This window comes from Dermacentor variabilis, chromosome 3 (genome assembly GCF_050947875.1).
Source record: "Dermacentor variabilis isolate Ectoservices chromosome 3, ASM5094787v1, whole genome shotgun sequence".
In the NCBI taxonomy this organism is placed as follows: Eukaryota; Metazoa; Arthropoda; class Arachnida; order Ixodida; family Ixodidae; genus Dermacentor; species Dermacentor variabilis.
Genome location: NC_134570.1, coordinates 125,036,401 through 125,049,604, shown reverse-complemented (window position 1 = coordinate 125,049,604; position 13,204 = coordinate 125,036,401). Strand labels below are relative to the sequence as shown.

General features: G+C 44.7%; 2 protein-coding genes across 3 annotated transcripts in view; one reads left to right on the top strand and one right to left on the bottom strand.

The window, feature by feature from the left end:
• Positions 1–13,204, top strand: part of LOC142574155 (uncharacterized) — a 155,766-nt gene that overhangs the window by 86,151 nt on the left and 56,411 nt on the right. The gene's annotated exons all lie outside the window — the stretch shown is intronic.
• Positions 6,001–8,794, bottom strand: LOC142574154 (uncharacterized). The gene is made up of 2 exons (XM_075683307.1): positions 8,673–8,794; positions 6,001–6,406 (listed from the first exon to the last, which is right to left on the bottom strand). Exons 1-2 carry the CDS (start codon positions 8,766–8,768, stop codon positions 6,074–6,076), a joined length of 429 nt encoding a protein of 142 aa, XP_075539422.1. The 5' UTR covers positions 8,769–8,794; the 3' UTR covers positions 6,001–6,073.

Below are 13,204 nucleotides of genomic sequence, written 5' to 3'. Positions count from 1 at the left end.
TAAGTAGCTAAGATTGTATTTCACAAGGAATCTTTTCGTGCAGTTCTAAAAAACTTCTTGTCGTTTGCCTCAACGAGTGGCCGATCCAGACAATAGCCGCGGTACGACTTAGTGCGCGAAAATGACGGTGCGCAACAAAAAATTACGCGGATCCCCCTCGCTATTGGAATTGGTTTAAGCGGAAATATGATATTCCAGTGGAACGCTGTTCTGGCTTATAGAGACAAGGTGCAAGTCGACCGCACGTTGAAGTTGCGCCCGTTTTCACCGGGAAGTTTCTCGCTCAACCGGGACGTGTTGTGACCTCCCTTTGTGTACCCCTGGCCGCATAGCTTATTTGCATTGGAGGTCTTCGCGTGCTTCCCAATGCCTAATTTTAGGAAAACCATAAAGCTTAATTTTGAACACCCGGTATAGTAGAAGCTGGCTTGTCGACCGCAGCTGCTAAAGAAGTCTAAGGTGTTCTTTTCGTCAATTTCATATTTAGGCCCGTGCGTTCGGTGACAAATCATATTGCAGGGAAGTAAGCAGAAGTACTAGTGTTTGGAGCAAACGTTCGCTTTCGCAATATTTATAAGAACAGACTAAAGAGAGTACTCACCCAACTGCTGAAGACTTCTTCTTCATCTTCTTCAGTATCGTGTTCTAGCATTTTCTTTGTATTTGAACTCTGTGTACGACGTTGAGACAACGCATTCCATCAAACGCTCCGCTTTGAGGAAAGGTAGATCAAAGGATAAGTGTCGCAGTGGTTGTTCTTGGCGTCTAATTTTTTTCCCTAACCAAAATAAGGCCGAGACGTTGGCGGCCTGACAACAAAACCTGTGTTTGATGATTGTGACGATAATTCCCTGCGACCCAAATTATGCACGCCTTCCATTTTTTTCGTGTTTGCCTACTATAGGACTTGGTGATGCCTTTAGCACCAGTGAAAGCAACGAAATCAGAGAATTTGACATTTTATTTTCTACCGAGATCTGCTTCTGCGTCGACTCCAGCGTCATACGTCAAGAATTATAGCACTGGATGTGGTGAAAAGGCACGTGACTTATACTGCTCGTTTCGATTGGCTGGGCATGAAAAACATATCCTGCGTCTTTATGATGTACACACAACGTTAAAATTTAAGAAGCCGCAGCGGCAGTATAGCACTCGCCTCATATGCGGGTGGCACCGAATTGAAATCCCAGTGGCGCTGGAAACCCATCTTTTTTTTTTTTCTAATCAGCAGAGGTGTTCCGTGGCCTGGTGTTCGGCTCTCGTGGGGGTTCACATCTCCAATAAGGGGCCCAATATATATTCACGAGTAGTATCTGGGCCCCATGGTTGTCCAACCACAGACGGCCCTGTTGAAGAGAATCCGCCGCGCCTGTGGCAGATGCTGTCGCCGGGCAAATACCGCTAAAATAGGTACAACCGCGCTCTGGCCCTGGTGCTCGGCTATTATGTGACTTCAACGCTTGGAAAGGGGTGTTCGTTTCCAACCCGAAGGCGTACCCACCTCTATAAGGGTATTTGGGGCGCCACGTTGTAAACTGCAGTGAGCCAAATATCACCTTTTCTGTGTGTGTGTTCTCACAAGGGTTTCAACGGAAATTTAGGACGCAAGTTACTTTCCCAAGCGCATCACCCCTGTAGAAAGCCGAACGTACCTATTGGAGAACCGGTGGTTGCCAGGCGGCGGTAATAGAATCCAGGTAATCGTTGTAGTTGCTGCAATGTACCGTAGTGCCCAAATAAAATGAATGAATGAAACGTCCCGCAGCCGAAGCGGGCGCTCTACAACTAGGCCAGGGTTGCGTGAGCGGGAGCGTTTGCAGGTGCAATAAGTAAACGGCGTTACCATATTGACACGTGTACTTGTCTTTATCGGGCGACACGTTTTGCCGCCTAAGAAATGTTATCGCACAGCGCGGGACGCGCCTGCATGTATCCGAAGTTTCTGGAAAGTTATCGATGCTTCTATCCGCTGTCTGTTGTCGCTGAACCTTGTGTTATCTGATTTAATCGCTTGACACGAATGGTGTAGAACTTTGTAGAAGGCATGCGGGTCCCAACGATTAGTCTGGAACATTCGATGACTGCTGTATAAAAGCCGACGCGCTTGACCGGCTGATCAGATTTTCGACGATCACCGACCGTGTTCGCCGCTATCGTTGTGCTATAAGTGTAGCCTATTTTTGTGGGCACAGGTTCGCCCAATAAACGTTAGTTTTGTCTTTCACAGTATCACTACTGTGTTCTTCAACGTCACCACCACGTGACCATATCAAGCGAGGCAACGAAGGGAAGTGCACGTTGGGAAGCAAACTTCCGGCACAACGGCATGTAAGCCATGTTTTGGTAGGAAGCAGTTCCAAGTCCTCACTCGGTATGCGAAACGTTTTGCCTCTTTAGGTTTCCCTTTATTTTGAATTACTGAGTTGGAGAACTTTTGTTACTCTCATTCGTACTTTTTGCGATCATCTACAAATAACAGAATGAAAGCGTTGTGATAGAGAACTTCGTGGGTGTAGAATAGTCGCGCGGCCCCTTTAAAGCCATTGGCCACTACCCACTTAAGGAGTTTGTCCAAGAACAGGGCATATTTTAGGAATAATTCAAAGTTATGAATTTGGAAGTACGTTGTACGTAATTATAACAATATTTGAAGGTTTGTATAGGGATCTTTCCTGAGCACTCATTCTGAATGAACACGCACAAAACAAAAACAAGAAAAAGAATCGCTAGCATTAAGATGCCGTTTCTTACGGCCGACAAAGATGATAATTCAGTTGTATTTTTCCTTGGCCATTAATTAAAACATAATTTTAAAGACAATGTACGATTCAAATATTTCCGCCCATCTAGCAAAAGTTTAGCAAATTACCAGTCTTTGCCAGTAAATGGCTGCTTCTTGCAATTCTTGCATCGTGTGCTTGCATGCTGGCATTGGATGAATTTCCAAATAATCGCGGCGCCGAGGGCGGCTTGCAGCTTCAGCGTCCTTATTATAGGCCATCTATTGTGTAGCACCACGGTGACACCTTTTCGGAGCAGCACTTCTCCTGTACCTCCCCTATATCATTGTTCTAGAGCAGTGCGCCACAGTTTCCGGTGTCGATGTGACATATAGTTGCACCAATTCATGTTTGTATTCAGGAGCTGACAGTCTCCTGAGTACGGAAACCAGAGTTAAGAGCTGGCAAGAACCAAACTTTTTTTCCAGCGTACCTGTGCTAGGCGGACGGATATTGGCGTGCTCCTACGTTACGAAGAATCGGGTAAAAGGAGGAAGTAGACGGTGATATGGCGTAACTGACCTTACAGAGGCATCTGTTCCTAAGTGTCATTTGTAACGTTATAGTTTCTAACGATAGTTACAGCAAATAATTTAGTAGCGTGATATACGTACCGGTGTCCTCATTAGCCAAAGATGGAGGCTTATACTAACTAAAATTAATGCGGCTAAGAGTCGGCTTCCCAAGTTTAAGACTGCCCTACTATGTGTCAGTGGCTTGGAACGCAGTATGACGAAGGAATAGTACTAGTAGCAGTAGTAGTAATAGTAGTAGTAGTAGTTCTAGCAGTAGTAGTAGTAGTATTAGTAGTAGTAACATTTAACAGTAGTAGTTAGTAGCAATTAGCAGTAGTAGTATGGTAGTAGTTATTGTGATAGTAAACGCTTGCGTCAGTAACATATTCCCACTCTGGAGGTTCGGCCAAAGATCAGGTAGCGTGTGTGCCATAAGGTTGCCGCTAATGGTAATAATGATTCCTTACGTGGAAACAGAGTACCAGGTAATGAAACAAACTAAAGCGCTCTGGCTTCTAAATCTTTAGGTACTTATGAGAACGGACACTACATATCTAATCATCGTACAATATTAAACTATGCACATTTTCTATTCATGAATATGACTGATATGAGTGGCGTTAGTGAGCATGCCTTTAGCTTAACCTTCAATTCTCTGTAACGGTTATCGACAGGCGTTGCACACTTCGGCAGGCCACTGAAGTACGTTCATCGCGTCATTCTCATTCGGTGCTGTTTTCCTTCGTAGAAACCTATAATTGTTTATATGTAATGTAATCTGTGAAAACCTGTAATGGTCCATCTACCAATGCCTCTATTGTGGCCCCTACCTTTGTTTTTGTCACCTGGACACGACCTCTAGTACTCAAATCTGCCCCGCTCTTCCAGGTCCGAAGTTGTGCGGCTAGGGCTAGTGCAGTTGAACACTCAGGATCTCAACATTTACAAAATAGACAACTCTTCACGCTATATGAAGGCCTGTATGTGCTATTCAAATTTTCCTTTGTTCCACTCACTCGTACTTACGCGCGTTTGAGAGAATTTTATTGTAAAGCGAAGAGATTAGCCGGTGTAGAAGTAGGCGCATACATGCTACTCTACAAGTTGGAAGGGCGGGGGGGGGGGGGGGAGGGGTTGTAGAGAATGAATTGGAAGGGCAGAAGGAAGTGAATAATAATGACAGGCCCGCTTAAACTCAATTTCACTTTTGAATCCAGCCTCTTCGAACATATCCTTCATCTCATATCAAAAGATCAGCGGTGTTTAATATGATGAAAGTTGCAACCTTAACGACAGCTATAGAGTCGAGAGGCAACCATTTCATTCAAAATAATCAAACAACACAGGCCCCTGACATTACAACGGAATCTTGCTGTGTTGTTTGATTATTGCTGTTGTTTGATATTGCACGGCCAATATTGAAAGGCTATATAAAGGACATTCAAACCTTGTGCACACATTAGGCTCCTGACATTACAATGGAATCTTGCTAATATGTGCACAAGGTTTGAATGTCCTTTATATAGGGTTTCAATATTGGCCGTGCATTACTTTAATTACTATAGTCTAAAAAATGTCTTCCATCAAATGCACAGATCACAGTTCTGAGAGAAAATACTTCTTGTGAAGTCCCACTAAAGTGTACATATAACCAAATACATGTGCTTTAAGAATAACAGTAGTCCTTAATGGCGAATTGCTTCGCCAATACTTTCATCTTTTATGTTAGAGTTAGATTCAACGGTTGCGAAGTGATGAAATCAGCAATCAAGTTCGCAGTAATTCAACCGGCTTTCAGAAACGAAGGATTAGAAAGAAAAGTCGGCAACTTTCAAAACAGAAGCATTACCCCATAAACCCAGGTTAGCTGCACACATAAACGAGATTTGCGCCAATAAATATGTCACAGGGCTCCCTCGAGAAATACTTCTACGCAGTTTTCAGTGATGGCAGATATAAATTGAAATTGCTCCGGTAATTCGTACATCTACTACGTATTTGAGAACGCTTCCGGATAAGGCAGACTCCGGACGAGGTTTCTATTTTCGGTATACAGACTGGGCAAGGTAACAAAACATTTACCGGAACCACCATGGGGATGTAAAGTTAAGCTGAGAGAGATATGCATCAACATCCTCCCATGAAGATTAGATAGTCGAAACGCCGTAATAGGTGTACATGTGCCACTCATTTATCAATCTAATTCAGGCGTATACATCACCCGCTCGATCACGGAATTGATTTCACAAGCAGAATATAGAGGATGTCTGTCGCTGGAAAGATGACACATAGAAAATAAGTGTTTTAATGAAGGCATCCAGCCTAAACAGTACAATTGGTACTTGCTGCATAAAGCTTCTCTACGCGTTGTTCTCGTTTGCTCTCCATTGCTTCAAATGAGCAGCAGTGATGCAGCGAAAGAGCCAAATATCTAAACATTTCAACAGATGCTATGGAACATTCTACAAAAGCCCGACGAGCTTTTCTAGAAGAGTTGGTGTAAATGTAGGGACTGTTTAATTATTGATGAGATGAACGTGTTCACTGCGTCGCTAATGGCCGTCAGTGAAATACACGCAATAGTACATCGCCATGAATAGGGATGTAATCAGTATATCGGTACTAGTGACTTAAACATTAAATAATTATTCTAGAACAGAGAGACCACTCAGACGTCGTTGAGAATTATTCAACGTCTCTTTTCTCAAAACACATGAAATGTCTCGCTGCGTTAGACACGTCTCGCCCCCGCCGTCGGCTTCACAGCGCATCGCACGTTCATATGTAGCGGCATCGCTGCAGGGGCAAGTAGAGCGCGTCGCGCTTGCAGAAAACGCGCTCCCCAATCGATCCCCAGTCGCGCATCAGCACTGCGCAGCCGTCGTCTGGCGTATCGGAGCCCATGGGTCCCATGCGGGAGCAGCCGAGGATGCAGTGCTGGACGAAGAAGAGCACCTTAGGCGCCAGGTACAGTTTGGGCAGGCCCTCGCTGCCGCTCCTCCGCTGCCGCCTCCAGGTTAAGTACGCCAGGCGGGCACCCATCGCCCGCTGCAGGGACACGCCGCCTATCGCTGACTCATTCAGTGAGGCCACAGGTGGCTCCATGAACGCCTGAAATGCAGGCGGCCACGCATGAGAACGCCCCTATTTGGGCGGCCCATTGAATTTGCGACAAACCTATTTACTGTTTATTTCGCAAGGATAGTGCGCGATTTCTCAATGGTGCAGAAATTCTGGCATTTATCCTTTCAAATTACGTCCCTCTTCTGTAGTCGTTACCACTGCTGACTTACGTACACTTTACGCTAAACTTGCGTACTGTATATACTGACAACTACACTTTTATGGCTACAGCTAGGCATACTTATATGCAATCTTCTTCCTCCATTATTCTAGTTAATGTGAAACACGAAGCAAGAAATTCCCATAAACAACGGTAGTGCGGCTGTGTCATCGACTCTGCCCAGAGTCGTGTCAGCCGATCAGCGGGCCCAAAGCAATCATAGCTTCAAGCGCGAGCTGTGGATCCTAGGAGCACGATCACAGAAGCGACGCTATCATTGGCACTCGTGATTGCCTTAAGCCTGTAAACCATGTAACATGACTGTAGGCAGTGTTAATGACGCTGCCACCGCGCTGCTCGTTATTAGAGTTGTCGCTGTATATTTTACATTAGCAGGAACAATTGATGTACAAAGTTTTGTGCGAGTGTAGTTTCTCGTATTCGATATTATTTCATACATTATTTCATATTTAGCCGCATGGTTCTTGCTTCCCACATCTCAGCAATGTACGGATGGCAATGCCTTCGTGAAAAAAATGAATCTGCTTGGATTTCGTTCATCCCAGACAATGCATGTCGAATAAAAAATAAACAAAAGGAACTAAAATTTACTACTAGGAACTCTGCCGCTAATCTGTATGCGAGCTTTAACTATGAGTTGAGCTAGCGTGGGAATGATTGGTAGTGTGAATTTGGCTAGACATCGTTCGTCGAACATTAAATGGCCTTATGACATTGCAAATTAAACTTGTCGGCATAATAATGTATCAGAAATGCAACAATTCTAAATAGCTATATATGCGCACAGGAACCTATTACCTTCGTGAAATAACAAAAGTATATGTTATTGCAAATACTGACGCTCTTGCGGTCCTCTCCACGAAGTCCTGTTGCGTATGCTGTTCATCCTGTACGGACGATGTTCATCCAACTAGCCCCAATTGACACTGTTCTACAGCATGTATAAAAGCTCTGCTCAAATACCCCAACCAAAAAAAAAAATATGTCAAGGTTGTGCATGGGGTGGATGGCTATATGGCGCAGCCGAGGGAGGTCCACCATAGCGAATAGCTGAAAAATGCAACATATCGAGCCAGTTTGATCCATATACAACGAAGCTTTCTATGATTGTGTTAAAAGTTTAAATACGAGTACACGCCCGCACGCACGCACGCACGCCCGCACGCACGCACACTCAAGCGTGGGCGCACACAAATGCCGATTCTGTTGTTAAGCGGAATTGTTGATTATTAGCGAGAATGATGAACGCCTCGAGCACATCCTGGTTTGAGATTATGCATGCAAACACCTACACGGCGTAATTCGATTCCATTCGGTCCACAAGAAGCGTTTACTTCCTCATCACCGTGTAGAGGCGCATGCCCGAAGGCGAGTTTTCTGCAACCGTTTTCTTTCTGTCCCCCCGCACGCCTGGCGCCACTGCTGCCACGGATGCGCGGAGGCGAGCGCCATCTAGTGGTGGGCCAAGGAACCCAGCAGCTCACGCGGCGTGCGTACTGCGCTGCGATTGGTCCGCCCATTCGGCAAGAGAGCCGCGGCCACGGTCACGAAGCCCGGCGAGGTCCGCAAAAAAAGGTTCGCTTTTAAAACAGCATACTTACCGCAACATAAATGATCAAAGATATAAAGTGGTTGAGCCACACACTAAATCAAAAAAGCTCAGCATGTGATGGGCACGCTGAGCGATTCCTTTAGATTGGAAGGTTGATTTCATTTTATTAAAGCCGTTCACATGACCACAGCACCTATACTTATATATTTCGTACAGACACGCCCTTTGGTGAAGGGATCAAACCATGCACGAAAAATTCGAATCAGTAAAATAAATTTGCGCAATTTGCTTGACTCAAGCGACGCAACACTGTCTACGGGAAGAAGTACAATGTTTGAGTATCGTCCTTTAGACAAAACATTATTTTTCGGTTGCGTAATGCGGTCATTTACGTACCTTTTTAACAGATACGCATCAACGATTCGTTTCGTATTTTTTGTTCGCTCACTTGTTGTTCCAGCATACGTGCTTTGTGCGAAGACTATTGACTTAGCGCGAGCGAATGGAGTATGGTTTGTCACCTTCTGTCGGTTCGCCTGAAGGCAGTAGGCGGCGTTGAAGTCGGTCGCAGCCCTCTTGTCCCAGAAGGTGCGCCAGTGGGCCTTCACTTTTTCCATATCCGGGCTCGTCGCCGATGCCAATTCTTGCACGGCGCCCTGGGCTAGGATCTGGCCACGAAGAGGGATCGGTGTACAGTGGCATGGCAATGGTAACCTTCCGAAATTGCATCCTATTCTATGCTGTATTGTCACTACAGGAAGGAAATGGGCAGCCCGCGTTACCCAATTAAAGCAACTAATCTTTCTTGCAGCCCTTGCACCTCACCTTCTCACATCAGGCCTCTGTATCCTGCCTTCGTTCTACTATCATACCAAGACATGCATATCTAAAGAAGCCTCAGAGGCTGCCTTCCCGCTTATGTCATACTCATCTGACTGCAAATATAGGCGGCCACTGTCTTGCTCTAAACTCTCTATTCCTTCCGCATACCATGAAACACTGGAACCCTCTATCAGATGCCATAACTTCAATCTCCGACCGCGTAATTTTGAGCGAACCAATAAAGCAGCACTTTTCATAACCATCCATTCGTCACTCTCTAGCCTCTGATACACCGTTCACGTGCAGGAACTGTCAAATGTGATGATGACTTCAATGCGGTTTTCGTTGTTTGTTTTTCAACCTGGGCTCCTTTTCATCTAGTTCTTTTTTTCTTGTTCATTAGCTAATCGTCTTGTTGCATGTGAGTGTACATTCTTCACGAGTGTTTTTTTTTCTTTTTTCTAGAGGTTAAGCTATGCCAACCAGAAACATACGCGACCCACATCCTATGCCTACGGGTCCTTAAGTCAAAATAATTAGAAAACGTAAGTGACACCTCATGTTCATTATAAGCACGAATATCGCTTGGCAGTGATTGCCCCTGTAATGCGCCACAATGGCATATTACGTCAAATTAAAGCAACTGTAACGTGCGATCCTGCTATTAAATTAAAGCGACATCTGCGGCACCTTATCGGTTGTATATGCATACTTGCCATCTCTCCCGAATCTTTCTTAATGTTTCGATATTTGGGCGCATTCTACGATTTTGCAAATGTTGTTTTAAATTGTACGAAAAATAAATTATATATGCAAGAAAATTTACGTTCCTAGGTCCCCGAATCATGCGTTGCAATTCTTCCGACGCATGTTGAAAGAATGCAGGAGTACATCATTCGAGCGAGTTTATACATACAGGTAAGCAGTTACGCAGTCACCGTAGTCTAAGAGCAATGTTTTGCTGGTCCCTATTTGTCGTGTAGTTTTTCGTTGCTCGTGCGATGCGTCGAGACTTAAATAGTCTTTAATAAAGTACGCATGTATTGCTGAAAATACCTGCGTGTGCTTCAGGGCAAGCTTTAAAGAATGCGTGCTATTCTACCTCCCCTCCCTCGGCGAGCTGCATTTCACAAATTTCATAGTGAACAAGTTCGCAGATATGCGTATGTACCCGTACCATTTATCGTTGCAAGCCTATAGTCATCTTGCGATGAAATCGCTATCAGCTTCTGTCAGCTTCTCATATCACTGACCCTGCGCATCAATCTTGCGAAGCTTAAATATTTTGCTCAAGGTCTCTATTACGTAGGAATAGAGAATTGAACGTTATGTTTATCTTGTATTCAAACGTACAGGTATAAAAAGACGACTGAGGCGCTTGAGCCCAGGTACAGCAATGTGGACGAGAAAAGTGTATTAGAATCATCACTGTGCGTCACATCTCAAAAAATTATTTCAAGCAACCGAGGTCCACTGCAATTTTAGGCTTCGATAGGATTGTTTTATTTCCAGTGCTGTGGTTGGCAAAAAAAATATTTACTAGCAGTTTCCTAAACCTCTGCTGATGTCCTCAATAGCTTTCATTTCGCATCTATCCTTCTAGCATTAAATGTCACCATTTTAAAGCGTCTTAACGTGGCATGCATGGCGACCCACTGTGTTTATATTACTGAGCACATGGTTGCAGGTTCCTTTCTTCAGCGGCAGTGGCCGCATTGCAATACACCCTCTGTGGAAACACCGCTAACACCGCGGATGGTAAAAATTATTCCAGGGTCATTTACTACGACGTCTCTCGAAGCCCGTACTTTGGACCACTGTATCACGTTTCTCGATCAGTCACAATGTCTAGGAGTTACTGGAGTTCTCCAGTTCAATAAAGAGTTGCCGAGATAAAAAAAAATATGAGACAGTGCTACCTGACTTGACCTAGCGCATGTGGTGTAGCACGCCACTCGTTAATCCAGCAACGAAAATAAACTAAAGTAACTGCATCTCAGCTGCCGCAGTTCACCCTAGCAAAAGGAACACAGCGATAATACCATAATAGGACTCTAGGGCATAGACGGTTCCAATTATGAATGTGAACAATTCGGACTAGGAATTTTTAAAACAAACTCTCTCCTAGTTTCTATAATTAGCACTCTAAGAACAATTTCTTGGAACGGTACCAATCAAGCTTTCTACCCTTCCCATTCATAATTATTGCAGAACAACGGTTTTCATCTTCCAGCGTGCAGTCGTCCGCAATTGACAATATTGCGCAAATTATGTATGACAGCCTAAAATAACGCGTTACGCTTTTACAATTGCAGGTACCTATACACCATGCCGCGTTTATATTTTAGACCATACGGAATTTCTATAAGTGCGCTGTGGCAGATCACACAGCCCTAAGTTTTGAATTATACATTTTTCGAGATGACAGACGTTACTAGCGAAATAAATTGAGTACATATTTGGCGAACAAAATTTCACTAACTAGGTTTTTAACTACTTGCTTTATGGCACACATTGCAACTGACCAATTTTAGCAGGTCTGTTTGCAAGACATATCCACTGAACTCATGTTCTGCCTAACCAAGCAAAAAATTCAAACCAGGTGCGCTATAACGTGAATCTATTCCAACTTCTCCATTCCAATTCTGCAATAAGGCCACCACGATTGGTGAAAAATTTTTTGGACCATCCCCACTTCACCTGTCTGTCACGCGACGTCACGAAAGCCGCCATAGATTCCCATGCCATATGACATGTACACACTGATTATGCATAATTTGACCGAAGAAAACAAAAATAGTTATTTCTGATTCGACACCTTTTTGCCATTAGCCCTCGGCTATTGGCCAAAGGTTTTCGGGCTGCACCCACTTCACCTACATCTCACGCGATGTCACAAAACCACAAAAAGTTACCGCGTCAAAGAGACGCGTACGCGTTAAAGATGCATTAATATGCTGAACAAAACTGAATTTTCTTCTGAATAGCCGCAGGCTGCCCCGTTCCGAAAGGAATAAAAGATGGCTGCCGACGATCGCTCAGGCACGGGCCACTCGCACGTGTCGGAGAGCATGGGTTTATTTGCGTATAATAAAACTTTTTGCGGGGCCGTGTAACGTTTTCGAGAACTTTCGGCACGTTTACGACCTCGTTCTGCCAACTCTTCTTTGCTGAGGATCCCTTTTAGCATCATTCTTAAGCTTCCGTTGCGTGCCGCCGCGATTGTCGACGAGTCACCGCAAGCTAAGTATGAGAAAGCGGACCAATCGCAGACGTAGGCCCCACCCTCTTCATCCGGTTATGGATATTCAGTGCAGTGGCTCGGCCCCACCGAATCCCCCTCCACTTGAGCATGCTCCTCGCCTCTTGTGAGCCAATTAGATAAGACAAGCCGCTCAGTGCAGCCAATGTTATTCGTTTTCCAAGGAAACAACAGTGACTTACTATGAACGAGAGGAGCATTTGATTGGTTTAGTCAGACAACCCTGCGGGTGACCGCCCGATGTTGCGTCGGCTGTTACGCAAATTTGACGTCAGGAGATTGGAATAAAACCATATTGGAATAGTTTTACGCTTTACGGCCCCAGTACATATACTATCGGCTTATAGGTATCTTTAGAGCACGCAGCCTTAAAATAGCGCGAACATACTGAATAACTTCTTTCATTTTCTTAGATATGTTGTACTCTAGCTTCCACATTCTTGGGCTGCTGCGTAGTGCCACTGGAGATGTGCCATTCTTAACCAGTCCTTCGGTACACGCATGTGCTAATGTGGCAAAAGGGGTATGCAAACCTTAACTATATTTTCCCATGTGCCGTGTTTCCTTCTGCCGTAAATATTACATGAACATTCTTCTGGTTTTTGCACGTAAAACACCATAATTTTTAACATTCTTCCTTTGAAAATCATCATACATCGCCTTCGTCCTCATAATACACAGATATGACAGCTGCTGGTGACGACGACGACGTGTGCGTGTAATCCGCTACTCCTGCTACCTCAACAAGTCGAACAAGCTACGCGTCAGTTAGTTTCTAACATTTTGTCAGATATGCGTTGTCCCTCTCTCAATCATTCGCTTCTCACCTGCCCCAGTGTGGCGTAGTTGTAGGCCCCGAGTCCGTCTTCATAGAAGTACGGCGGCCTGAATCTCTGGTACAGCCTGACGGGCTGGTCTCCAGCACGTCTCATGGCCTCCAGCGCGGCCTGGATAATCGGAGGCTGGGCG